The sequence below is a fragment of the Colletotrichum jinshuiense genome, chromosome 2 (assembly GCF_051148585.1).
Source record: "Colletotrichum jinshuiense chromosome 2, complete sequence".
NCBI classification, from domain to species: Eukaryota; Fungi; Ascomycota; class Sordariomycetes; order Glomerellales; family Glomerellaceae; genus Colletotrichum; species Colletotrichum jinshuiense.
Genome location: NC_139309.1, coordinates 3,363 through 26,875, shown reverse-complemented (window position 1 = coordinate 26,875; position 23,513 = coordinate 3,363). Strand labels below are relative to the sequence as shown.

General features: G+C 56.7%; 4 protein-coding genes across 4 annotated transcripts; 2 read left to right on the top strand and 2 right to left on the bottom strand.

Moving 5' to 3' along the window:
* Window positions 1-247: 247 nt before the first annotated feature.
* EsH8_II_000004 (uncharacterized protein) lies at window positions 248-6,145 on the top strand (the record flags this gene model as incomplete). Its single annotated transcript, XM_083263302.1, has 5 exons — window positions 248-250; window positions 338-2,648; window positions 2,719-3,003; window positions 3,285-4,117; window positions 4,211-6,145. The coding sequence occupies 5 exons, from the start codon at window positions 248-250 to the stop codon at window positions 6,143-6,145; spliced, it is 5,367 nt and encodes a 1,788-aa protein (XP_083120624.1).
* Window positions 6,146-7,088: 943 nt separating this feature from the next.
* On the top strand, window positions 7,089-13,593 carry EsH8_II_000003 (uncharacterized protein; the record flags this gene model as incomplete). The annotated part of the gene is made up of 6 exons (XM_083263301.1): window positions 7,089-7,604; window positions 7,677-7,701; window positions 7,903-9,099; window positions 9,382-9,749; window positions 9,907-11,504; window positions 11,739-13,593. The coding sequence occupies 6 exons, from the start codon at window positions 7,089-7,091 to the stop codon at window positions 13,591-13,593; spliced, it is 5,559 nt and encodes a 1,852-aa protein (XP_083120623.1).
* A 634-nt stretch (window positions 13,594-14,227) lies between these two features.
* On the bottom strand, window positions 14,228-14,734 carry EsH8_II_000002 (uncharacterized protein; the record flags this gene model as incomplete). The annotated part of the gene is made up of 2 exons (XM_083263300.1): window positions 14,228-14,311; window positions 14,369-14,734. The coding sequence occupies 2 exons, from the start codon at window positions 14,732-14,734 to the stop codon at window positions 14,228-14,230; spliced, it is 450 nt and encodes a 149-aa protein (XP_083120622.1).
* A 1,309-nt stretch (window positions 14,735-16,043) lies between these two features.
* On the bottom strand, window positions 16,044-17,080 carry EsH8_II_000001 (uncharacterized protein; the record flags this gene model as incomplete). The annotated part of the gene is made up of 5 exons (XM_083263299.1): window positions 16,044-16,238; window positions 16,292-16,351; window positions 16,408-16,734; window positions 16,792-16,856; window positions 16,927-17,080. 5 exons carry the CDS (start codon window positions 17,078-17,080, stop codon window positions 16,044-16,046), a joined length of 801 nt encoding a protein of 266 aa, XP_083120621.1.
* Between the last annotated feature and the right edge of the window lie 6,433 nt (window positions 17,081-23,513).

The following is a 23,513-nucleotide window of genomic DNA, read 5'->3' as shown; positions in this document are numbered from 1 at the left end:
GGCTCCCACGACCGTGAAGGGGCCCGCCTGCAGCCAGCCGTCCGCCGTCCAACCACAGCCGTCGGCTCCCACGACCGTGAAGGGTCCCCTCAAGAGCTAGGCCCACCCGTGCCCCGCATTCCAACGTTCCAACAACCCACGTTCCCACCAAACGGTCCGATCTTCCAACCCGCGCTCCATACCTCGCCCCACCTCTAAACCCAACGTTCCAACCAGACGTCCTCGCCGGCACCCATCGCCAGGCACCATGGTAAGCTAGCTCTGCACCTTACCACTACCGGTAACCTCCTCTCCTGTACCCGCAACCGCTAACGTGCCGGCCCCGCCACGACGACAGGACCACGGCGATGCAGACGTCCCGGCCGCGGCCGCCAACTATCACGACATTGAGGGCATCGTCTACTCGGTCCCCGCCCTCGGCATCGTCTTCTGCGCCGCCTGCACCGCCGCCATCAACCCGCAGCCTCACCTGTCAGCGAACCACCTCTGCGGCTGCTTCCCCAACGTCGATGTCTCCCGCTTCGTCGACATAATCCAGCGCGCGTTCGACCACATCCCCACGGCCGCCGCCGACCGCGAGAAGACGCAGCCGGCATGGCTCGCGTCACGGCCCCCCGCCCCCGCCCACTTCGCCCCGCTGCCCTTCCTGCCCACGTACCGCGACGGCCTCGGCTGCTTCGCCTGCGCCTACGTGACGCGAAACGCAAAGACCTTCCGCAAGCACCTCCGCGAGAGGCACTCCGCCCACATCCAGGCCATCGCCGGCCTCGCCGTCCAAGGCTTCCCAGTAGGCACCGGCTCCCACTGGTTCCGCGTCGAGGCCCCGCCCGCCAGCGACCCGGGCCCAGAGGCGGCCAGCGGCGCGCCAGCCCTTCACGATCGTGAAGGAGGCCTCCCCGACGCGCCACCCACGCTCACCGACCTCCTGCGCGGCGCCCGCCGTGACCTCCGCGACCGCTCGCTGAACCAGACCATCCAGTCGGGCACGCTGACGGAGCCCAACCTGTTCATGGAGACCATGGGCTTCGCCCGCGCCCTCAGCGGCCGCTACACCAGGGCCCAGGTCATCGCCACCTTCCCCGAGGACGGGCTGCGCGCCGTCGCGCCCTACACCGAGAGCCTGCGCCGCATCGCCGCCGCGTCGCTGTCCCACCTGCAAGGCCTGCGCGGCCAGCCGCTGCTCGAGGAGCTCAACCGCCGCTCCTGGAGCGAGGCGCCCAAGTACCCGTTCAACTGCCTGCTGGAGGACCACACCATCGCCGACTACGCCGCCACCTGGCGCCGCATCTTCCTCTTCGTCGCGAACTTCCTCCCCCTCCCCGAGGCGAGCGAGCGCATCCCCCGCCCCGCCGGCCTGCCCGCCGCCCCCGTGGCGCTGCCCGCCAACGTCGTCGACGCCTTCGCGCGCATGTTCCGCTGCGACCCCTCGCCGCCCGCCGCCGACGCCGACGCCCGCCGCCGCCTCGACGCCGCCGTCATCGACGCCGTCTTCTCGCTCACCGACCAGGCCCTCGTCGGCAGCCCCTTCGAGTCGCCCCTCATCTCGGCCATGGCCTTCATGTCCGTCCGCAGCGAGACCCAGTACCACACCCACAGCGAGTACGGCAAGCACGTCAGCGGCGTCGTCAAGATGGCCCTCGTCGCCACGCTGGAGCGCGCGCGCCGCGACCACCACCTGGCCGTGCAGGGCCGCGGCCCCGCCGACCAGAGCCCCACGCCCGTCCTCATCGACTCGCTCGTCGCCATCATGGAGCGGACCGTCTACACCAAGGGGCCCCGCCGCTTCCTGACGCCGCTCGCCTGGCTCTTCGACAGGCAGGGCGAGCTCGCCAAGCTCCGCCGCCAGGGCGACGCCACCGGCAAGGACCACGTCGTCTGGTCGCGCCACCCGGAGACGCGGAAGCCCGTCATGACCTTCCGCAACGTGCGCCTGGAGGAGTCGGACATGCGCAACTTCGCCTCGGCCCTCGTCGACGCCGTGGAGCAGGCGCTGATCCCGCTGCTCATGCTCGACGACGTCGTCGGCATCGACGACCCGTCCGCCCTCGCCGTCCTCCCCAAGCTGCCGCCGCTCGACGACGTCGCGGACAACCTCGGCGAGCTCCTCGTCGGCTACAGCTTCCTCGACCACGAGGCCAACAAGCCGTGGGTCCTCGCCGGCAAGGGCTTCGTCGAGACGCGCTCCAAGGCGGCCGCGGGCCCCTTTGGCCACTTCGTCGTCGCCGGCAGCCCCAACCTCTCGGCCATCCGCCAGTACCAGCGCGCCGCCGACGCCTTCCTGCGCTCGCTCCTCGCCGCCGTGCACGTCACCTGCGGCCAGCCCGCGCGCGCCCCCGAGCTCATCTCCATCCGCGTCGAGAACAGCCCCTACGGCGGCCCCCGCAACGTCTTCGTGCGCGGCGGGCTCGTGTCCATCTTCACCGTCTACCACAAGGGCTACAGGTTGACCGAGGAGTACAAGCCCATCCACCGCTTCCTGCCGCCGCGCCTCGGCCGCCTCCTCGCCTGGTACCTCTGGCTCGCGCGCCCCTTCCTCAACGACATCAGCGCCCTCGCAGCGCTCGCCCGCGACAGGCCGGCCGTGGCCATCTCGCCCTACCTGTGGCCGCACGAGGTCGTCATCACCGAGGCACCCGTGCCGAGTCTTGGTAAGTAGTCGTCGTCTCCCTCATCACCGCACCCCGACGCCTGGCCGTCCCCGTTCCCCCAGTGGCCTAGTGGCCCAGTGGCCGCTGCAGGCGGGGGCGGGGGCAGCCCTTCACGGCCATGGAACGGAAGCGCGGCGGCCGGGCGGGACCCAGCTCTTCACGGCCGTGAGACCCAAGGCCCTGGATCCCACGGCCGTGAAGGGTTGGGCCTCGCCGCCGCCCTCCTGGCCCGCCACGACCGTGAAGGGTCGCCCAGCCTGCTCGCCCTCGGGCTTTAGGCGATCCAAGGCCGTCCCCATTCCAGCAGTGGCCCAGTGGCCGCTGCAGGCAGAGGCGGGGGCAGCCCTTCACGGCCGTGAGAGCCAAGGCCCCGGATCCCACGGCCGTGAAGGGTTGGGCCTCGCCGCCGCCCTCCTGTCCCGTCACGACCGTGAAGGGTCGCCCAGCCTGCTCGCCCTCGGACCTTAGGCGTTCCAAGCCCCTGGATCGATCCCATGGCCGTGAAGGGGGCGGCCCTGACCCCCAACCCCCCCCCGCCCTGCCCCCTCCTTCCCGCCCTGCGAGCCTCGTTTGCACAACACACGTAACCCCCCACGGCCCGTGAGAGCCAGCGGCTAACACTTCATCTCCCCGCAGGACCCGTCCGCGACTCCAACAGCGCCGCATCCTCGCCGAGCGAGTCCGACTCCCAGGCGCCCATCGACGACCTGTACTGGGCCGTGCCTGGCCCCGACAAGCAGCCCGCGCCCCTGCATTGGGCCCCCTCGAAGCTGACCTCCTCCATGACGGACGCCTCGATCGCCTCGATCGGCACCGCGCTCAACGTGTCCACCTGGCGGCACGTGGCCATCGCCTTCACGAAGCGCTTCATCACCCTCGTCGGCCACAGCACCGACTCCCTCTTCCCGCAGGCCTACCTCACCGATGGCCGCAACGACCCCATGGACACCCAGGCGAGCCACTCCACCTCGGTCGCGCTCAACCACTACGCCAAGGAGTTCCTCAACGGCGCCACGGCAACGCCCATCTACTACGCCTACCGCCACGCGAGCCGCCTCTGGCACTCGTTCCTCCGCGTCGACGACACCGACCCGGCCGCCAACGAGGCCGCCGCCGCCACCGACGACCCAGACCCGTACGGCGACGACGACGCTCTGGCCGAAACCCTGGCCGCCCGCAACCACCAGGCGCTGCGCCTCGAGAACCTCTCCGCGGAGATCTCCGACGACCTCGTCCGCACCGTCGCCGGCACCGCCGCGCCCAAGCTGCGCGACCACCAACGCGCCGTCCTCGAGGCCATCTCGGAGTCCCAGGGCGATGTCATCTACGTCGCTGGAACCGGCTCCGGCAAGAGCATCGCCTTCGTGTCCCCGGCCGCCGTCTCGCCCACGGGCGTCACCATCATGGTCGTGCCGCTCAAGGCCCTCCAGCAGGAGATCGCCGGGCGCTTCCGCAACGCAGGGGTCTCGGTCAGGATCTAGGAGCCGGGCCGCCCCAGCGCGTCGCGCAGCACCACCACCGTCGTCATCGTCAGCCCCGAGCAGCTGGGCAACCAGGCCTAGAACGCCTTCGTCCAGTCGCTCAACGATGCCTTCAAGATCGACCGCGTCGTCGTCGACGAAGCCCACCTCGTCCTCGGCGCCAACAACGACTTCCGCCCCCTCCTCTTGCGGCTGGGCCAACGCACCGCGTTCGCGTGCCCGCGCCGCCTCTTCCTGACGGCCACCCTCCCGCCCTGCCGCGAGGCCGCCTTCAGGGAGGTCTACCAGGTCAGGGACGACGCCCGCGTCATCCGCGCCCCCACGGGCCGCCCGCCCATCCACTTCCGCAACGTCAACGTCGCCGACGTGGCCGACGTCAAGCCGGCCATCTTCGCGCTCGTCGACCGCTTCAGGGCCGCCAACGAGGCGCGCGCCACCGCCGAGCACGAGCACGCCCGCCTCGCCATCGTCTACTGCCGCAGCCTGCAGGACGTCGTGCGCCTCGGCGCCGAGCTGGGCGCCCAGGTCTACCACTCCAAGCTCAGCGACGACGACCGCGCCAAGTCCATCCGGGGCTGGCTCGAGCGCGGCCACGTCATGGTGGCGACGACCTCGCTCGGCGTCGGCATGGACCACCCCAACGTCTCCCTCGTCCTCCACTACGGCCTCCCCTACGACCTCATCGGCTGGATGCAGCAGGCCGGCCGCGGCGCCCGCGACGGCTCGCCCGCCCACGCCGTCATCGTCTACGCCGGCAACCCCAGGGTCATCGACCAGGGCCTGCGCGGCTTCCTCGAGGCGCCCTGCCTGCGCAAGTTCCTCGCAGAGTACTTTGACGGCGGCACCGGCCACCTGGCCTGCCACGACGCCTTTGACCAGGTCTACTGCGCCAAGTGCCTCGAGCGGCCCTTCGTCGCCCCGCCCCCCCCGCCCGCCGCGCCGCCCCTTCACGGCCATGGAACCGACCCCTGGCTGGCCGACCCCTTTGACGGTCGTGAAGGGTCCTCGCCCGCCGCCTGGCCGACACCCGCCCCGCCGGCGCCCTACCCCTGGCCGCAGCGCCACCGCGACCTGCCTCGCCCGTCCCCCCAGGCGCCTCGCGCCCCCGCCTCGCCCGCCTCGCCCGCCTCGCCCGCCTCGCCCGCCGCGCCCGCCACGCCCGTCGTCACGCGCGCGCTCCACGGCAGCCGCTCCTCCAGCTCGTTGGCCACGTCGGGCTCGCGCTCGGGCTCGCGCGTCTTCTCCAGCGGCACCCGCCGTTTCGAGCCCTACCCGGCCGCCCGCTCGCCGACAGCCACGACGCCGAGCCGCACCCAGCGCCCGCCGCTCCCGCAGTCCGCCAGCGCCGCGTCCCTCGCGCCCGCCGCCCCCCACGATACGACGCTGCAGCTCGCCGACCGCCTCGCCCAGCAGCACGTCGACCGCCAGCGCGCGCTCGAGGGCACCCGGTCCGCCACCGCCGTCGACGTCTCGCTGTCCGATGCCCTGTGCGCCTACATAGGCCTCGTCTACGACCGCAAGCAGTGCGCCTACTGCGCCGTCGTCGCCGGTCCCCAGGCGGGCCGCGACCACTACCTCTCCCACTGCCCCGCGGCCGCCCAGGCCTCGTCTGGCCGCGCCTTCTCCGCCGCCACCGACGACCTCACGAGGCTCCGTTTCGAGAGCTACGCCTGCTGCGGCGCCTGCTACATGCCCCAGCGCTACTGCCCCCGCTTCCGCGTGCACCCCCGGTCGTCTGCCTGCACCTATGGCCAGACGTTCAAGGACCTCGCCGCCGTCTACCTCGTCCTCTACCCGGACCGTGTCGATATGGCGCTTTCCGAGCTCGACGCCCCCGCCGAGGCGGCTGCGCCGCGTCCTCTTGGCCCCGACGGGCAGCTCGACCTGAGCGCCAACGGCGCCTCGTCTGCATTCATGGCTTGGATCTCGCGCAAGCAGAGGATCGCCTCCGAGTTTGAGACCTCCAACCTGTGGCGTCTCGTGGCGCGCATCCACGGCAGGGACGGTATATACTAGGGCAGAAGGGAAATATCTTACAGCCGGACGGCCAGTTGGAGGTTTTTTTTTAATTCCAGAACAGCAGGAGCGGGTGGTCTTTCGGTTATTTCTCCAGGCGGACTCCAGATCCCTTACTTATATATCTTTTGTTGCCATGCGGCACCTTCTAGTGTGCTGGCAGGATTACTGAGGCACTCGCCTCCTCTATAAATAGCTTCTCCTCAATACCCCTTCTGCTTTAGTACACAGGTCTATAGGTACCTAGAATTAGTACACAGGTCTATAGGTACCTAGAATACAACCGGCTTATAACAGACACTGTGCCTCTCCTATTCCCTAGAGCCCCTCACAGTTGAGTTCCTTTGGGGCTTGCATACCCACTCGGGCCCTGTCTTGCTGAAGCACACACCCCCCCACTCTGCCCCTGCCGATCCGCTACGGGACGGGCCGGCGCTAGCTACACTAGGCAGCCAGACGGCGGGCGGCGGCGGGTCCGTCTCTTCACGATCGTGGAAGAGACCCTGCCCACCAACACCCGCCCTCACAGTCGTGGAAGAACGCCCGCCCGGTGGCTTCTCTTCATGGCCATGGGATACGCCTCGCCGGCGGCTTGGTTTCCCCGGCCGCGAGGGCGGTGAGCCCGGCGCGGTCCTTCCGCACGTGATTCTAGGTCTCGAGGCACGGACCACCAGGGCCATGGTCCGTGCGTTAGGGCATCATATATATACCTTTCCTCCCCCCCCCTCTTCAGACTTCTTTTCCACCTTGCCAACTTCCACCTTTTCTCTTCCTTTATTTTTTTTTTGCTGCCTTCCACCTCCCACGATCGTGAAGAGCCACTCTTCCCTGCCTACGCAAACCAGCTTCGCACACCTCTGCCTTTCACGACCGTGAAGAGCCACCCTCCCCCCCAACAAACCACCGCAGTCCCGAGTCCTCTCTCGACGAACCATCCGTCACCATGCCTCCCAAGCGCACCCCCGCCAAGGGCAAGGGCAAGGGCAAGGCCAGAGCCATCACCGCGCCCGTCGCGTCCGGCGCCGCCGCCAGCAGCGCCGCCAGCAACGCCGACGATGCCGCCTCGACCGCGCCCAGCACCCCCAACAGCTCGACCCGCGACACCCAGTCCCTCGTTCTCGGCGCCTCGAACACGCAGCCGGCCCGGGACAAGCCCCTCCCTCCCGTCAAGCGCAAACATGAGCAGTACGAGTTTTTTGGCTTTCCCGATTCCCAGTTTAAACACAGCTCCGACTGGACAAAGGGATCCAACGCCGACAAGGGTTCCCGCTACAACTTTAACTTCAAGGACATCCGCGAGGACAAGCCTTGGATCCGAGACTGCCGCCCCCGATGGCATAACGATGACTGGTCTGTCGCCTGTCACGACAATGAACCCGAGCCGAGCAAGGGCCAGTACCTAGCTGCGCTCAAGGCCATCGAGGAGGCCAAATATCCCGAGAGAGTCACGGTCGGCAAGGTCTAGAAGACCTCGTCCGCCGCCGACCTCCCCCAGCTCGCCTACTATTGCCACTTCAAGCACACTTGGCAGCTGCTTACATACCTCGACACCTTCTGTAAGTCCCCCCCCTCCTTCCGAGGCGCAGCTCTTCACGGCCGTGGTACGGCCCAGCCCCTACCCGCGGGGCTACCCTTCACGATCATGGTAGGCCGGCTTTGGCTTCCACGACCGTGAAGGGACCCCCCCTCCGCCCTCTGTCTTCCACGGCCGTGAAGAGCGGCCCCCATCCCCCTTTCCCGAGCTGACGTTCCTCTAGGCGGCCAGGTCCTCTCCACAGTCGGGAGCTTGTACTACGATGGTTGGACCACCACCGACTCAGCGGAGCAGACGGCTTCAATCAGCCAGATCCTCAACTACCTCGACCAGTCCATTGACACGACGCCCTACCTCCGGCTGATCCTCGCCGACGACACCCCTGGCCAGAAGGTCATCACCAAGGCCATGGTCGCCGGGGAGTCGCCCTACGCCGGCACCGACGAGGGCGGCAACACCGACGTCATCGGCACCATGCTCTTTGCCGCCTCCCAGATCCTCAAGTTCTCGCCCACGCGCCAGCTGGATCCCGACGTCGCCCTGTCGGCCGACCCTGCGGCGTACGAGCATCGGTTCAAGCGGGAAGACCTCCCTGAGAACATTGTGGGCTACTGCTTGGAGGACTGGTGCCGTGCCGTGTGCATTGTTGCCTTCTTTTGTTACCGCCGAACCGGGCGGACAAACATCGGCCTCGAGACGGCCCCAAAACAGAACTTTGTGCAGCGCGTCTTCTTCGTCAACAACGCGCTCACAGAAAATTTTGTCACGGAGGAGCAGGCCAAGACCTCGACCGATAACATGCTGAACCGCGCCATGTTCCAGATGTCGGTCCCCGTGTCCAAGGCCAAGAAGCGTCTTGCGAGAATGCTTCAAGAGAGAGACGCCGCCGCCATCTCCAACGCCGAGTTGTCCCTTCGCCAAGAGAACCTTGTTAGTGCCATGCAGGGCGGCACGAACATCTCAGAGTTCATCAACGATCGCTGCGCCGCCTTGGACGCCCCCGGCCTGGCCAAGATGGACGACAACACGCTCGAGGCGCTCATTGAAGCCGCCAAGGCGCGGGTCGAACAGCCAGACGAGCCCGGAACGCGCACCGCCTACACCCTCTTGCAGACAAACCCCGAGATCCAGGAGGCGGACTTTCAAGACTTCCTCAGTGTCGGCTGCGGGGACATCAGCACGCTCGCGGAGGAAACAAGGAACATGCCCGAATCGGCACCCGACAGGATGAAGGCGGCCGTCCAGGTCCACCGCGCCTACGAGACCTTCACCCTCAACACGTCCATCAGCTCCGACGAGCCCAAGGAGGACGAGGATGACCTCGAGCTCGAGGCCAAGCTGCAGGGCTACGACGACTGGCGAAACATGCAGCCCAACAAGAGAATGCCGGACTACAAGTTGATTGCCCATCAGGCTGTTGGTAAGTTCTCCTCCCCCTCCCCTCGTGTGGCCGACCCGAGCGGCGGCGGTGACCTTCACGATCGTGGGAGCCAAGGCGCCGCCTGGCCCTTCGACGGGCCCCGGGCCAGCCCTTCACGGTCGTGGGACCCAGGGCCTTGGCTCTCACGGCCGTGAAGGGCTGGCCCCCGCCGCCGGCCGCCACCGCCCTCGCTCCACGTCGTTTCCCACGGTCGTGAAGGGTCCCCTCGCGTCGCCGCCGCCCCCGCTGCCAATGACGTCGCTAACCTCACCGACTCCTTAGACATCGGCTGGGCGTTCCGCATGGAGTCGAGCCCTTTCCACGGCTGCATCCTTGCCAACGGTGTGGGTACAGGCAAGACCAACATCTTCTTTGGTCTCATCCACGCCGCGGCCTGCGACATCGACCGCAAGATCGAGGCGGATCCCGAAGCCCCTCGAGGCCCTTTTTACCCGACGCTGCTCGCCGTGCAGATGGCCAACTTTTCGCAGATTTGGGAAAAGTCAAAGGTCTACGACGACAAGCTGACGATCCGTCTCTTTTACTCCCACCGGAACAACCTCACCAAGGCTGACGGTCGCAAGGCCGCCACCATCAACGCCGACGAGCTGGAGAAGTATCTGTTGAGCCTCGACCCCACCGATCCCAAGGTGAGCAACCCCCCCCCCCCCCCCCCCAAGCCCCAGCCCAGCCCTTCACGGCCATGGCATGGGTCGGGTTCCACGACCGTGAAGGGCCTGCCCCTAGCCCTCGCCTCGCCCCGCCCCCGCTACTCTCCGTTGAACTTACTGACACGGACCCTTTTAGACCGCGCGCATCGTCGTCATCACGACCCTCACGACCGCCCTCAACCGCCTGCTCGATTACGAGCTCTCCACCGTTCGCCTCCATGACCGAGACGCCGCCCAAAATTTCAAGGGGTGCGCCAGCGGAGTCTCCCCGCATCCCAACGGCAAGAAGAGGAAGCTGCCCCTCAAGGGCGGGGTCCCCGTCGTGTCCGACAAGTACTTCGATCCGGATGATTACGAGGAGGTGATGGAGAAGTCCAAGGCCGATGCCTGGGTCGGCACGTGGAAGCTCAGGCACCACCTCTCCCACTTCCAGCGCAAGTGGGCACGCATCATCATCGACGAGGCCCACATGGGCAAGAAGGACGAGGGGCGCATGTTCCAGTTCCTGCTGCGCGAGTGGTCTCCCGCGCTCCATTTCGTCACGGCGACTCCCATGATCAACCACATCCGCGACCTCGTCGTCTTCATCAAGCTGCTGTACTCGCGCATCTGGTACGGTGTGCCCGTCTCCGACCACTGGGTCGTCCCCCCAGCCAAGGAACTCGGCGACACCCCCCTCCTGTACCACGACGCCTACGACCCCAACCAGGAGTTCTACGAGGTCGGCAACCGCAGCGTCAAGGGCATCTTCCACCCTGATACCTACGACGAGCCGGACGGCGAGCTCCCCCCCGGCGTCGCCTTCATGAAGCGCCACTACGACGACACGGGCGCCAGGCTGTGGCTCCTGCACCCCGGCATCTTCAAGACCACCGGCAGCTCGTGCTCGTGGCGGGACGAGTTCGCTCAGATATGCGTTCCCGCGGTCATTCGCATGATTCAACGCCGCCGCCAGATGCACACGCGCATGCGGCTCCCCGACGGTTCGATCTGCTACCCCGGCTCCAACATGAAGCCATACTCGTTCTCCATCGAGGAGCTCTCGTACCCCGACAAGGAGGCGAAGCAGGTCATGGACCACAGCCAGGGGCTCCTCGCGCGCAAGATCATGACGGGCAGCACCAAGAAGAAGGCCGCTAGGAACAATGAAATACCGACCGGTGGCGGTGCGGTCTCGGGCGGCACCTCCCTGGCAGACCGCGCAAGCGCAGGCAACGCCGAGAACAACGACGACGGCGCTGCATCGAACACAACCATGCGGGAGGGGATGCTGGTTTCTTTTGATCTTCACAACATCGTCCTCCAGGGCGATAACGACCCCGACGACGACGCTCAGGATTCCAACCTGCTGCGGTTTATACCCGAGGACGTTATTGCCGACGCCATCAAGGAGCATGGGGAGAAGATGCCTGCTTCGGCCTCGGATGACGTGGACCCGCGGCCGCGGTCGCCAGAGCGGCAGCCCCTGGACCAGGAGGATTTGATGGTCGAGCTTGGCAGGGAGCACGTCGAGTACCTTATTCGCAAGGACCCGTTTGGCGGCCTCTTGCACATCTTCGAGATGGTCAACAAAGACCCCGACCTCCCCACCCCCTACAACGCGTTCCAGCTGCTCAAGTGGCTCCTTTCCAAATCTCCCATCCTCGTCCGCGTGTTGGAAATCGCGTACAAGACGATCCGGTGCGGCGACAAGCGTCGCCTCTTCATCCTGGCAGACATCCCCTGGCAGCAGCAGTAAGTGGACCCCTCGCCCCCAACCCCCAGCCCCTCCCTTCACGACCGTGGGAGGCACGCGGCCGGCCTGGCTGGCGGGCCCAGCCCTTCACGACCGTGGGACGCCAACCTCGCCTCTCACGGTCGTGAAGGGGCCCCCCTCGGCCCGGCCCCGCCGCCGCGCCTCTCACGCCTCTCACGGCCGTGAAGGGGAGCCCCCCCCTCGCTCGTGCTCCCGCTAACCGGTTCTCCCAGGGTCATCGCGGCCATGCTCGCCATCGCCGGCTTCAACGTCGAGTCCGTGCGGTCGTGCCACTCCGAGTCCGAGCGCAACGCGGCCGTCCAGCGCTTCACCGATCCCCGCTCGACCGTCAACGTCTTCATCTCCAACACGAACATCTCCCTCGTCGGCCTCGACCTCCACGAGCAATGCTCCGTCGGCATATTCGTGTCCATCTCGTGGTCCATCAATCTCCACATCCAGGGCGGCGGTCGCCTCATCCGTCTCGGCCAGAAACACGAGGTGGAGTGGTACATGTTGAAGGTGAAAAACTCCTACTACGACTACATGGAGCGCAACATGGTGTCGAAGTGGGCGGACGAGCTCTTGGGCTGCAGCCGCGTCCCGAGCCACATCCAGGGCTGGGTCCGCTACGCTTGCGTGTTCGAGATCATCCGAAACTTCCTGCACCAGCCGTTCAACCGGCTGTCGTGGTGCGACACCACCCTGCCGAGCGCCCAGATCTCCGAGTACCACGCCCCCTCCACGGTTCAACGAGGCCACTTTTACACCTTCGTCGCCATCTGGGCCAGACGTCTGACCCCCGCCGAGTACGCCCGGACGTTTGCGACCATGCAGTTCCGCCTGCCGTCGGTGGCAATGTCGTATTATCACCACTTTTCGGAGGAGTGCCCGAAGCCGATGACCTACGAGGAGATCATCGCCTCTAATTCGGCGGTCAAGGTCGAGACCGGGTTCGTCGACGCGTCTGTCAAGCTCGAGGAGCAGACGCGAGACGAGCTTGAGGGGTCGGGCCTCTCACGCTGGCAGGTGGCGTTCGAGATGCGTGTCCGCTCCCGAAACGCCGCTGCTAACTACCTTGCCGGCGTTGAAGAGGACGACGAGGATGACGAGGATGACGAGTACAACCCGGACACGTTCCGACCGCACATGTCATTCGTGGAGCATCTCGCCCACATGAAGAAGGAGTTGGACGAGGACGACGGCACCCTTCACGGCCATGAAGCGGCCGCCCCCCCCTCCCACGACCGTGAAGAGGCCGCCCCCCCTCCCTCTCCCTGCGCCGGCAGAGGCGGCGAGGCGCCCCCGCGCGAGACGAACGACAGCGGCGAGTCGCAGCGCAGCGAGTTCCACGACTCGGACGCCATCAACGCCATGGACTCTCTGGTCCAGGCCCCCGTGACCGGCGACAAGCGTCCCTCGGACGAGGGTAACGTCGAGCTGCCCCCGGGCTTCCCCAACAAGCGCGCCAGAGTCCAGTCCCCCGCCACGCGGGACGCCGACGCACCCATGTTCGAGTCGCACTGTGACGCGGACGACCGTGTGGGCTACACCAGAGCCCCGACCCCCATCTTGGAAGACGTCGATGCACCCATGTTCCAGGGCCAACCCAACCCTGCGGATGACTACATTGGGAACTTGGAGCTGCCCCAGACCGGCGCCGACGAGCACGCCACCCCGCCCCCCACCTTGGAGGCCATCGATACCTCCAATGTCGAGGAGCATCCCGAGGCCGCGAATGCCGAGACGGGAAGCGCCAGGGAGCCCTCTCAGTCTGCAGATGACAATGCCGAGGCTGATACTACCAACGCCCCTGAGGATGACCATGTGGGCGATGTGGGCGATGTGAGCGATTTGGGCGATGTGAGCGAGGATGAGGAGATCGAGGATGAGGAGAGCGAGGATGAGGAGATTGAGGATGAGGAGATTGAGGATGAGGAGATCGAGGATGAGGAAGGTCAGGGCAGTGACTACGAGGAGAGCAAGGATGCAGGCGAGGAGGATGAACCGGTGAAGAAACGTCCCTCGCGCAAGGCGGCGGTCAAGGCGAAAGCGGCGGTCAAGCGCTACAGTGGAGGAAAGCGCTAGCCGGGCTGAGAGGTTCGGTACTCATGCCACCCCGAGGGGGCTTTAAGGATTCACGATAGTGCCTACTTTGGGTAGCAGGCTATCACATGTCAAGATTAGAATATCACCCAGTGCGATGGAGGGGCCATGAGAGGCACTTTCGGTCCTAGACCGCTCAAGGCCATCTCGGTAGGACGGGCCCTCCCGCACACAACAGACAACTTGCTCATTATTCAGACCCGGGCCCCATCGCAACGTGACGTGACAGTAGTAGCGCTCCCCACCAACCCCCGTGTCCCGCCGCGTACGCACACGTGCACCACACCGGCCCGCCCACCCTCGGCCTTCACGGCCATGGTAGGGGAGAGGCCCGCCTCCGCCGCAGAGGGCGGCCCTTCACGGCCGTGGGAGCCAGGCTCTCCCTACCACGGCCGTGAAGGGCCTGCCCGGGGCCTGTGGTGGGCAGCATATCACGTCGCCGGAACACTCGGCCTAGGGGATGATGGATGTATGTAGCAAACGGCCGAATATACATGGCCTTGTGTGAATCCGAGAGAGTCTATCTATGGCTCTACAAGTGGACTGCGTTGTTCCCTCCCTCGGCCGTTTTGTACTCCCGCCCACCCCCTTTCCTGTTGAAGACGTCCCCCGCCGTCTAGTTTCCTCCCTCGTGCTGGTCCGCGCCCTCGTCGGCCTCCATTCCGTCTCCCTCCTCGGAGATAATCACAGTACGGCCGGTCTGGGGACTTGTCAGTGCAATGCCCCTTTCCCGAAGCCAGGGGTCGGTCGGACTTACAACGTAGCTCTTGGGGTCGAGCGTCTTGCGGAACTCCTCGATGGTCTCGTGCTTGATCAGGTAGCCGTTTCCGTGGCGGTCGATCCAGGCCGCATCGCGCCGGTCGCCCTCGGGCAGCATAGCCTTGGTGTGCACGTAAGGCGGCATGCGCAGGAAGCCCCAGGTGTAGTCCATCATGGGCTTCAAGGTACCCTTGGGAAGCACGACCCACTTGGGGCTATACTTCTTTCCCTCGGCGATGTCGAGGTCGCGGTTCTCCTCCGCCAAGGCCTGGAAGAGAGAGAGATAGGACTCGGTCGGGATGTGGTTATACTTGTCGACGCGGTATTTGCCCTCGTCGTTCCACTCGAAGACGGTGAAGGGCATGATGGCGGATTGGTGGGACTAGCCGGTTGCGATGGGGCTGGCTCTTCACGGTCGTGGTATAGAGCCGCCTCGGGCGAGCCGGTGACGGGCTGGTTTGTCCGGTTGGTTGTGATGCTGCGGTCGGGCAGGAGAACAGCGCGCTGGCAGGGACCCTTCACGATCGTGGTACGAGGCTGGTCTGGTGACGCTGGTGATGGGCTGGTGGTGGGTTGTAGAAGGGATCAAGAAAGCAAGGTTGTAGAAAGATATCTTGATATATATATAAAAGTGAAGGCGGTGAAGCTTCTAATAAAGCGCCTTCTTGTTGTATATAATAATAGCGCCTTCTTGTAATAGATATTCTAACCAAGGCAGGTACGCCTGCAATAGGCAGGAATTACCTGGACCTTGAAGGATGGCCTGCTGCTTTTCTATCCCATGGCCGTGAAGGGCGGCCTGCTGCTTTTCTATCCCATGGTCGTGAAGGGCGGCCCGCTGCTATTCTGTCCCATGGTCGTAAAGGATGGCCTGCTGCTATTCTGTCCCATGGCCGTGAAGGGTGGCCCGCTGCTTTCTATCCCATGGCCGTGAAGGGCGGCCTGCTGCTTTTCTGTCCCATGGCCGTGAAGGATGGCCCGTTGCCTTTCTGTCCCATGGCCGTGAAGGGTGGCCTGCTGCTTTTCTGTCCCATGGCCGTGAAGGATGGCCCGTTGCCTTTCTGTCCCATGGCCGTGAAGGGTGGCCTGCTGCTTTTCTGTCCCATGATCGTGAAGGGTGGCCCGCTGCTTTCTATCCCATGGCCGTGAAGGATGGCCTGCTGCTATTCTGTCTCATGGTCGTGAAGGATGGCCCGCTGCTATTCTGTCCCATGGTCGTGAAGGATGGCCCGCTGCCTTTCTATCCCATGATCGTGAAGGATGGCCTGCTGCTTTCTATCCCATGATCGTGAAGCGTGGTCCGCTGCCTTTCTATCCCATGATCGTGAAGGATGGCCCGCTGCTAATCTGTCCCATGGCCGTGAAGGGCGGCCCGCTGCTACTACAGTAGGACCGAGAACCTCTATAGCATATAGAAGGCGTTATAAGGGGGAGGCAGACTACGAATATGGAAGTAATGATATCTGTATGTGCTTATTCTGTAAGCTGTATGCTAATGTTGCCTAAGGCCCTTGTAAAGTAAGGTAGGCCCTATAGAACTAAACGACTAATGGGTATCTCTCTCTATATAACGCCGCATCCTAAGATGCTAATGCTAAAGCCATTTGTACCCCCCCTGTAAACGATTATATCCCATGAGTGTGAAAGGTATGCCTGGGCGGCCTTTTCGACGCCTATTCCTCCTCGGAGGTTTCAGCATCTCCCTCGTTCTTGAGAACTGCATTGTCAAAGGGGACGGTTATAAGGTCCTCTGGCGCCAGGCGTCGGGCGCGCTTTGTAGGGCGCGGGGCCGGGAGCGAGGCCACGGAGGACTCTCTGGATGACGCCGCAGAGGCCGTCGACAAGCGAGACCTGGCCTCAGTCATGGCCTAGTTGTGACAGTCAGTATAAGGTCTTGTGATGATAGAAAAGGGACACTTACAGGAGCGCTTTGCTGGACAACCAAGACAGGGGGGACGTTACCGGCCAAATAACCATTCATCTGTATAGGAGTCAGCAAGATGACATTGAGTACAGCTCTCGGGGAGCACTACATACCTTCTTGAGCTTAGCAAGAATTGCGGTGTTGGTCTCGTTGGCCTCCTTGACAGTGTGATGGAGCGCCTGCAGTTCTTCACGCAGTTCGCCCACCTGACCGGCAGGCTCGCCTGCATTAGGCAGTTCGCGCTGCCGCAGGAGGGAGGCAGCGGCGTCCTTTTCGTCACGGGCCTCTTTCTCGCAGGCCCTGGTGTTCGGCATCAGCTTGCGCCAGTGGATCTGCGCAACTTTGAAGCGTCTCTTGATGTCCTCACCGGCCTCAGCGGCACAGAAGTCCGCATAGTCGGTGAGAAATTCGTCCGTTATGGCCCGGAAACGCTCAGGAACCTTGCGCGGGCGTTAGTTGGCTACTCGCCTTGTGGCAGGGCGGGGGGATGCACTTACAGGAAGGCACTGGCTGCCATGGTGAGTGCAGTGGGTGCAGCGCGTGGTCTGGCGCAAAGCGTTTTCTAAAGCAGCAGAAGGAGTCAGTATGCACGCTCTGTATAGCTCCAAGGGGGGGGGCTGCAAGCGGCTCACCGTCGTAAACGCACTCAACCTTCTCTGCAAGGTTGGAAGAAGCGATCTTGTAGCAGCAACGAAAGCAGGTGCTGTCGGATGGGAAAATAGCTCTCTGTGACAGAGGAGCTCTAGCGGCGCCGCCAGCGCTGACAGGGCGAGAGAGGCTGGCCATTGTTACTGTTATTGATGTTTATTTAGGCTGCTCTAAAGTCTGGTAAGTTTTTTTTTTTTTCGCAAGGCCTCGTGAGGTCTCGCAAGGTCTCGCGAGGTCTCGTGGGGATGGATATTTCTTACCTCGGATCTGGTTTGTTGAGTGGGTTTGGTGGAAGAAAGGAAGAGGCCAAGCCACTGCAAAGTGTGAGGTATTTATAGGATCCATTTTGGGGTGCCATGACCGTACCTTCCTTTATTATATATTGGCGGTTGCCGTTTTTATACCGCCAAGGGCTGGTAGACTAGGCGCCGCCGTCCCACGACCATGAAGGGTAGCTCTCCACTTTCCGTTCCCTCAGGGCCCCGGCTAGGACCCTTCACGGCCGCGGTGCAGCAGCGGGAAGGACCGGCCCTTGACACCGCATAAAGAGCGGAGAGGCTGCATTGTATGACACGAGAGTGCCGACCCGCCTAGGGTTTACCAACGCTCGCTCGCCTTGTACCCTTACCAATACGGGACTGCAGCTTCTAGCCGCAGCTCTTCACAATTATAAAAGATAGAAGGGCTACAGGTCCACCACCTTGTTCTTTCCTCTGCTGGTGCGTCTACTACAGTTGTTAAGGCTCTAGGACATCGGCGTCTGGGCCCAGCCCTCTACAAGTGTGGAATCCGGAAGGGCTGTATCCTTGAATTATAAAGTGTCTCTGACTCTCCACCCCTTTGAAGGCTCACCTGCTACAGCCCTTACAGCTGCAGAACAGCGGTGTCAAGGGCCTGCCCTTCACAACCATGAGAGACGGAAGGGCTATATTCCATGGCCGTGAAGGGTCACCTCTAGTCGGGCCCTGCCCTTCACGGCCGTGGGAGACGGAGGGCTATATCCCATGGCCGTGAAGGGTAGCCTCCAGTCGGGCCCTGCCCTTCATGTCCGTGAGAGACGGAAGGGCTGCATCCCATAGCCGTGAAGGGTAGCCTCTAGTTGGGCCCTGCCCTTCATGTCCGTGAGAGACGGAAGGGCTGCATCCCATAGCCGTGAAGGGTAGCCTCTAGTCGGGCCCTGCCCTTCACAACCATAAGAGACGGAGGGCTACATCCCATGGCCGTGAAGACTCGCCCTTGGTCGGGCCCTGTCCTTCACCGCTGTGAGAGACAGAGGGCTATATCCCATGGCCGTGAAGGGTGGCCTCTAGTCGGGCCCTGCCCTTCACGGCCGTGGGAGACGGAGGGCTATATCCCATGGCCGTGAAGGGTAGCCTCCAGTCGGGCCCTGCCCTTCATGTCCGTGAGAGACGGAAGGGCTGCATCCCATAGCCGTGAAGGGTAGCCTCTAGTCGGGCCCTGCCCTTCACAACCATAAGAGACGGAGGGCTACATCCCATGGCCGTGAAGACTCGCCCTTGGTCGGGCCCTGTCCTTCACCGCTGTGAGAGACAGAGGGCTATATCCCATGGCCGTGAAGGGTGGCCTCTAGTCGGGCCCTGCCCTTCACGGCCGTGGGAGACGGAGGGCTATATCCCATGGCCGTGAAGGGTAGCCTCCAGTCGGGCCCTGCCCTTCATGTCCGTGAGAGACGGAAGGGCTGCATCCCATAGCCGTGAAGGGTAGCCTCTAGTTGGGCCCTGCCCTTCATGTCCGTGAGAGACGGAAGGGCTGCATCCCATAGCCGTGAAGGGTAGCCTCTAGTCGGGCCCTGCCCTTCACAACCATAAGAGACGGAGGGCTACATCCCATGGCCGTGAAGACTCGCCCTTGGTCGGGCCCTGTCCTTCACCGCTGTGAGAGACAGAGGGCTATATCCCATGGCCGTGAAGGGTGGCCTCTAGTCGGGCCCTGCCCTTTACGGCCGTGAGAGACGGAAGGGCTACATCCCATAGCCGTGAAGGGTAGCCTCTAGTTGTAGTCTACCCTTTATAGCCGTGAGAGACGGAAGATGTAACGGTATAGCTGTATAATTGGCGTAAGTTGTAAGTTGGAGTCCTTATGGTCCTTATTAAAGTAGTGTTGACAGCAGCGTAAGTATAGTTGCTTGTATTAATAGATCTTTTAATCTATTGCTATAGTGGGTTACTATTAGCCTACTATTATAGAAGACTATAACTATAAAGGGCATTATAACTATAAAAGCCATTATAGCTGTAAAAGTATTATAACTATATTAAGTTTTACTAATATATTTATCTATTTATTTAAGTAAATTAATTAAAGATATAAACTAAATAATTAATAGAATAAAGATAAATATTTAATTAATTAAAATAAGTATTAAATATAGAAGCTAATATAAAGGTATTATAAATTAATATATAGGTGTTGCTTTTATATAGGTATTACTATCTAGTATTTTTATTAGCTAAAAAATTAAGTATATCTTTATTAAAGTAGTAAAGGTATCTATAGTAATATTTTTTAATTTCTTTTATTTTCTAACTATTTTTAAGTAATTCTTTTTTAAATTTATAAAAGTATATATTATAGTCTAAGCGTTATTCTCTAATAATTAGAACCTAATTATATATAGTTTTAGTAGGAGGCGTTTAGACTAGGTGGTAATTTTTAGGATAAGATTATCTAAAATAAGGCTGTAGTAGTAATTAGTTAGTTTTTACCTTAAAAAAAAAGTAACTTTAGGGTTTTAACCTTTAGGGTTTCTCCCTTAATAACCCTTAAAAATAAAAAAAGGGGGAGGGTTACTTTAGAGTTTAAAGTTAGATACTACTACTACTACTACTACTACTACTACTACTAACTAACTAACTAACTAATTAATAAATAGATAAATTAAAAGTAATAAACTAACTAATTATAACTAATAAATTAATATCTAATTAATTAAGTTATTATATAAATAAAATAAATAAAAAAATAAAAGAAAGAAAAGTAACTAACTAACTAACTAAACTAGTATAATAAAGTAAATACTATTAAGAAAGGCTTTTACTTCCTACTAACTACCTTTAAACTAATAACTAAGTAAATAATATCTACTATAACTAGCTGCTACTAATACTACTAAAGCTAGCTATACTTACTACTACTATAGGCTAGTATATAACTAACTATAAAGGGACCTACTAGTATAATAAACTAGCTACTACTAACCTAAAGAGTAGGTAATATAAATAGTAGAAGAAAAATAGGAAAGCCTAATCTAATATTATATAGTATAACTAAGTAAAACTATAGCTTTTTTTAACCCTATTAATATAAGTAAGAAGGGTTAAACTTAAAGAATTTTTAAAAACTTTTTAAAAATATAAATAAATATTTTATAATTTTTATTTTAATTATATTTCCTTTTTTATATTTAATTTTATAATATTTAATAAACTATATTAAGTACTTTAAATTTTATATTTTTATTAAAAAGTCTAATAAAATAAGTTTAATTAAAAAGTCTAATAGAAATAATTTTAATTAGAAAGTCTAACTAAAATAATTTTAATTAGAAAGTCCAACTAAAATAATCTAGCCTACTAAAACTATAATATAATTTTAAAGATAGATATCCTTAAAATTATATTAATACCTCTTTAATACTAGCCTCCTATATAACCTCTATAAAGTTAACTATAGAAAGGCTAATTATATTTGTTTTCTTCTTACCTTTTTTTACTAAAGCTAATACTCTAGTAAGCTTAAGCTCTTTACCCTTTAAAATTCTATCTATAAGACTCTCTTTTACAGCTATATAAATCCTTTAAAGCTGTAGTAGTCTTTATACTAGCAGTTAATAAATAATCTCTATCTTCTCCCTTTTAGAAGACCCCGTTTTTAAACCTCCTTATCCACCTTAAAGATGCTTATACTATATTTCTAAGTTCTTTAGTAAGAATACTAGAACTCCCAACCTAAAAGCATCTACTAATACCCTAAAAGCTGTAAATTAATAAATTATATCTTTAAATCTCTCACCCTCCTTAAGACCAAGCTTAGTTATAAAATAGTCTACAAGACAGCTGTTAATCCTCTTTCCTTTCTTAGTTCTTATACCCTATATAACTAGAAACTCCTATAAAGCAGGAAACTCTTTATTCTCTTTCTAGTATAACTCCTTTAAACTATTCTACTCCTTTTAGAGATTATATTACTATATATATATATAAATTTAAGTATAAATCGTCCTTATACTAATAGATCTCTTAGTAGCTTTACCCTACACCTTAGTAAAGTTAGCTAGGTTGTATTTATCTAGGTAAATAAGCTTCTAGATAAGGCCTTTAACCTAGTTTAAAATATCTATAATAGGTAGATATACTACTTTATCCTACTTAAGTAGTAATTAGTAAAGCTAAGTAGTAATATTACTACTAAATATTTTATAAAATACTAAATTACTAATATAAGAGTAATCCTCCTCTTTAAGATTAATATTATCTCTTACTTCTAACTCTACTTGTAAATCCTGTATTTTATCCTATAACATAAAGCTTGTATCTATTACAGGATTAGCTTTATTATTTTTAATTTATTAATAAAGACTTTAAAGTGTCTTTAGATGTAGGGTTTTAGACGTCTTCTTTATAGTAATAGTTACCTAAGCCTATACTATTATATATATATTTAACTCGTTTTAAGCTTATGCTATAGTAAGAGATATAATCTCTTAAATAGTAGATTAACTTAGTATTAAGGTAGGTGTTATATTTTCTTCTCTTATTGCAGCTAGCTTTAGAGTTATAGACCTCCTAGTGCTATCTAGGTGAGATAAGGATATAGAATTATTATTAATATATTATTATTTAAGGGTTAATTTAGGATTCTTACTAGAGGCAGACTCTATAGCATGTTTTATATTTATTAATTAGATTACAGCCTTAACCTGTATATCTAAATAAAGTACTTAATTAATACTAAAATCTTTCTTTTACTAATAGATACTTACTAATATAGTCTTAATTATAGCTAAGGTCTTAAAAGAATAATACTAGCTAGGTAGTATACAAGATGTAGTCTACTATATTCTTCTTACATCCTAAGTCTTCTTTAAAAGACCTTAAGAGGTTTCTAAAATCGATTATATATTTCCTTTAGTTGATAATCTTACTTTCTACTCTATTACCTTATCTCTAGATAGATGTAGATAAAGAAGGTAGTAGAGACTCATCTAGTATTAAATCTCATTGTTTATTAGAGGTAGAGGATGCTATATTATGTAATAGAATTATATAATAATAGATTAGCTTAATATTATTAAAACGTATACTCTTTTTAGCAGGAGGCATGTTGCTACATGTTGATTATATTAAAATAAAGTCTATAAAGAAGAGGGAAAAAAATATAATTATAATACTAAGGGATATCTCTAAAAGTAAGATTTATATAATTAAAATTACTTTCTAATTCTATAAGAACAAGTTAGATGTCGTACTTAGTATAGGTCTACTAACTAAAGAACCTGTTATAAAGCTCCTTACCCCGTTTATATAATATTTATATAAAGAAGTTATATTTAGGTATATCTCTACTTATCGCTTACCATCTAACACCTCTAGTAGCATGTAAAGATTTTATTAACTTCTTTATCTCTAGCTTCTAGGTTTTCTAAACCCTTATTTAAACACTATATAGTCGTCTAATATAAACCTAATACTTCTATAGGTCCTATATAGATACAACTAGTTGTTAAATCCTCTTTATACTCTAAACACCCCTAAAGATTTTAGAAATCTTATTATAGGAACTCCTTAGAATATCCCTATAATCGCATAATAGCTTTAAGTCCCTATCCCTATTAAAACCTATATAAAGTAATACTTACTTACTAGCAGCTTTCCCTTTATTATATAGCCCTCTATTATCTTTAGGGTATAAAAACACTAAGTAATAACTCTAGAAGTATTTCTAGTATCTTTTCTTAAACTATATAACATCAGCCTTTATCTTGCCTTCTCTTCTAAGCGTCCTAATATAGTCTAACGTCTCCTTTTAAAACCTCTACTAGTTATCCTTCTAAAACCCTAATTAAAGGGCTCTATACGTCTTCCTACACCTAGTATCCTCAAGAAGGACTATCTATATAAAGGCCTAGAATTATATTAACTGCTTGTAGTAAGATTTATTACTACCTAACTTAATACTAATCTTGTTCCTATTGCATTTAGAAATATAGCAATATATTTTAGGAAATATAAACTAAATTTCGTTATTCTCTATTTACTATTCTTACTCTAGAAGGCGATCTTTAGCAGGAGGAACTATACTCTTTAAAGCCGCCCTCTAATACAGCTAAAGAATTAGATAGGAGATAAGGTTGTAAATAAGTTTAGCCTTTACCTTAAACATATAATATATTACAGTTAGATATCTAACAGTAGGGTTTATATTAACAGGCGTTAAGGTTGATATTAAGGATAGTAGTTATACGTACTATAAGTCGTTAGGCTAGATCTAGACTTTAGAAGGTATAGTAATTAATTATATAATTAATAAGGTTGTAGTACTAGTAATATTA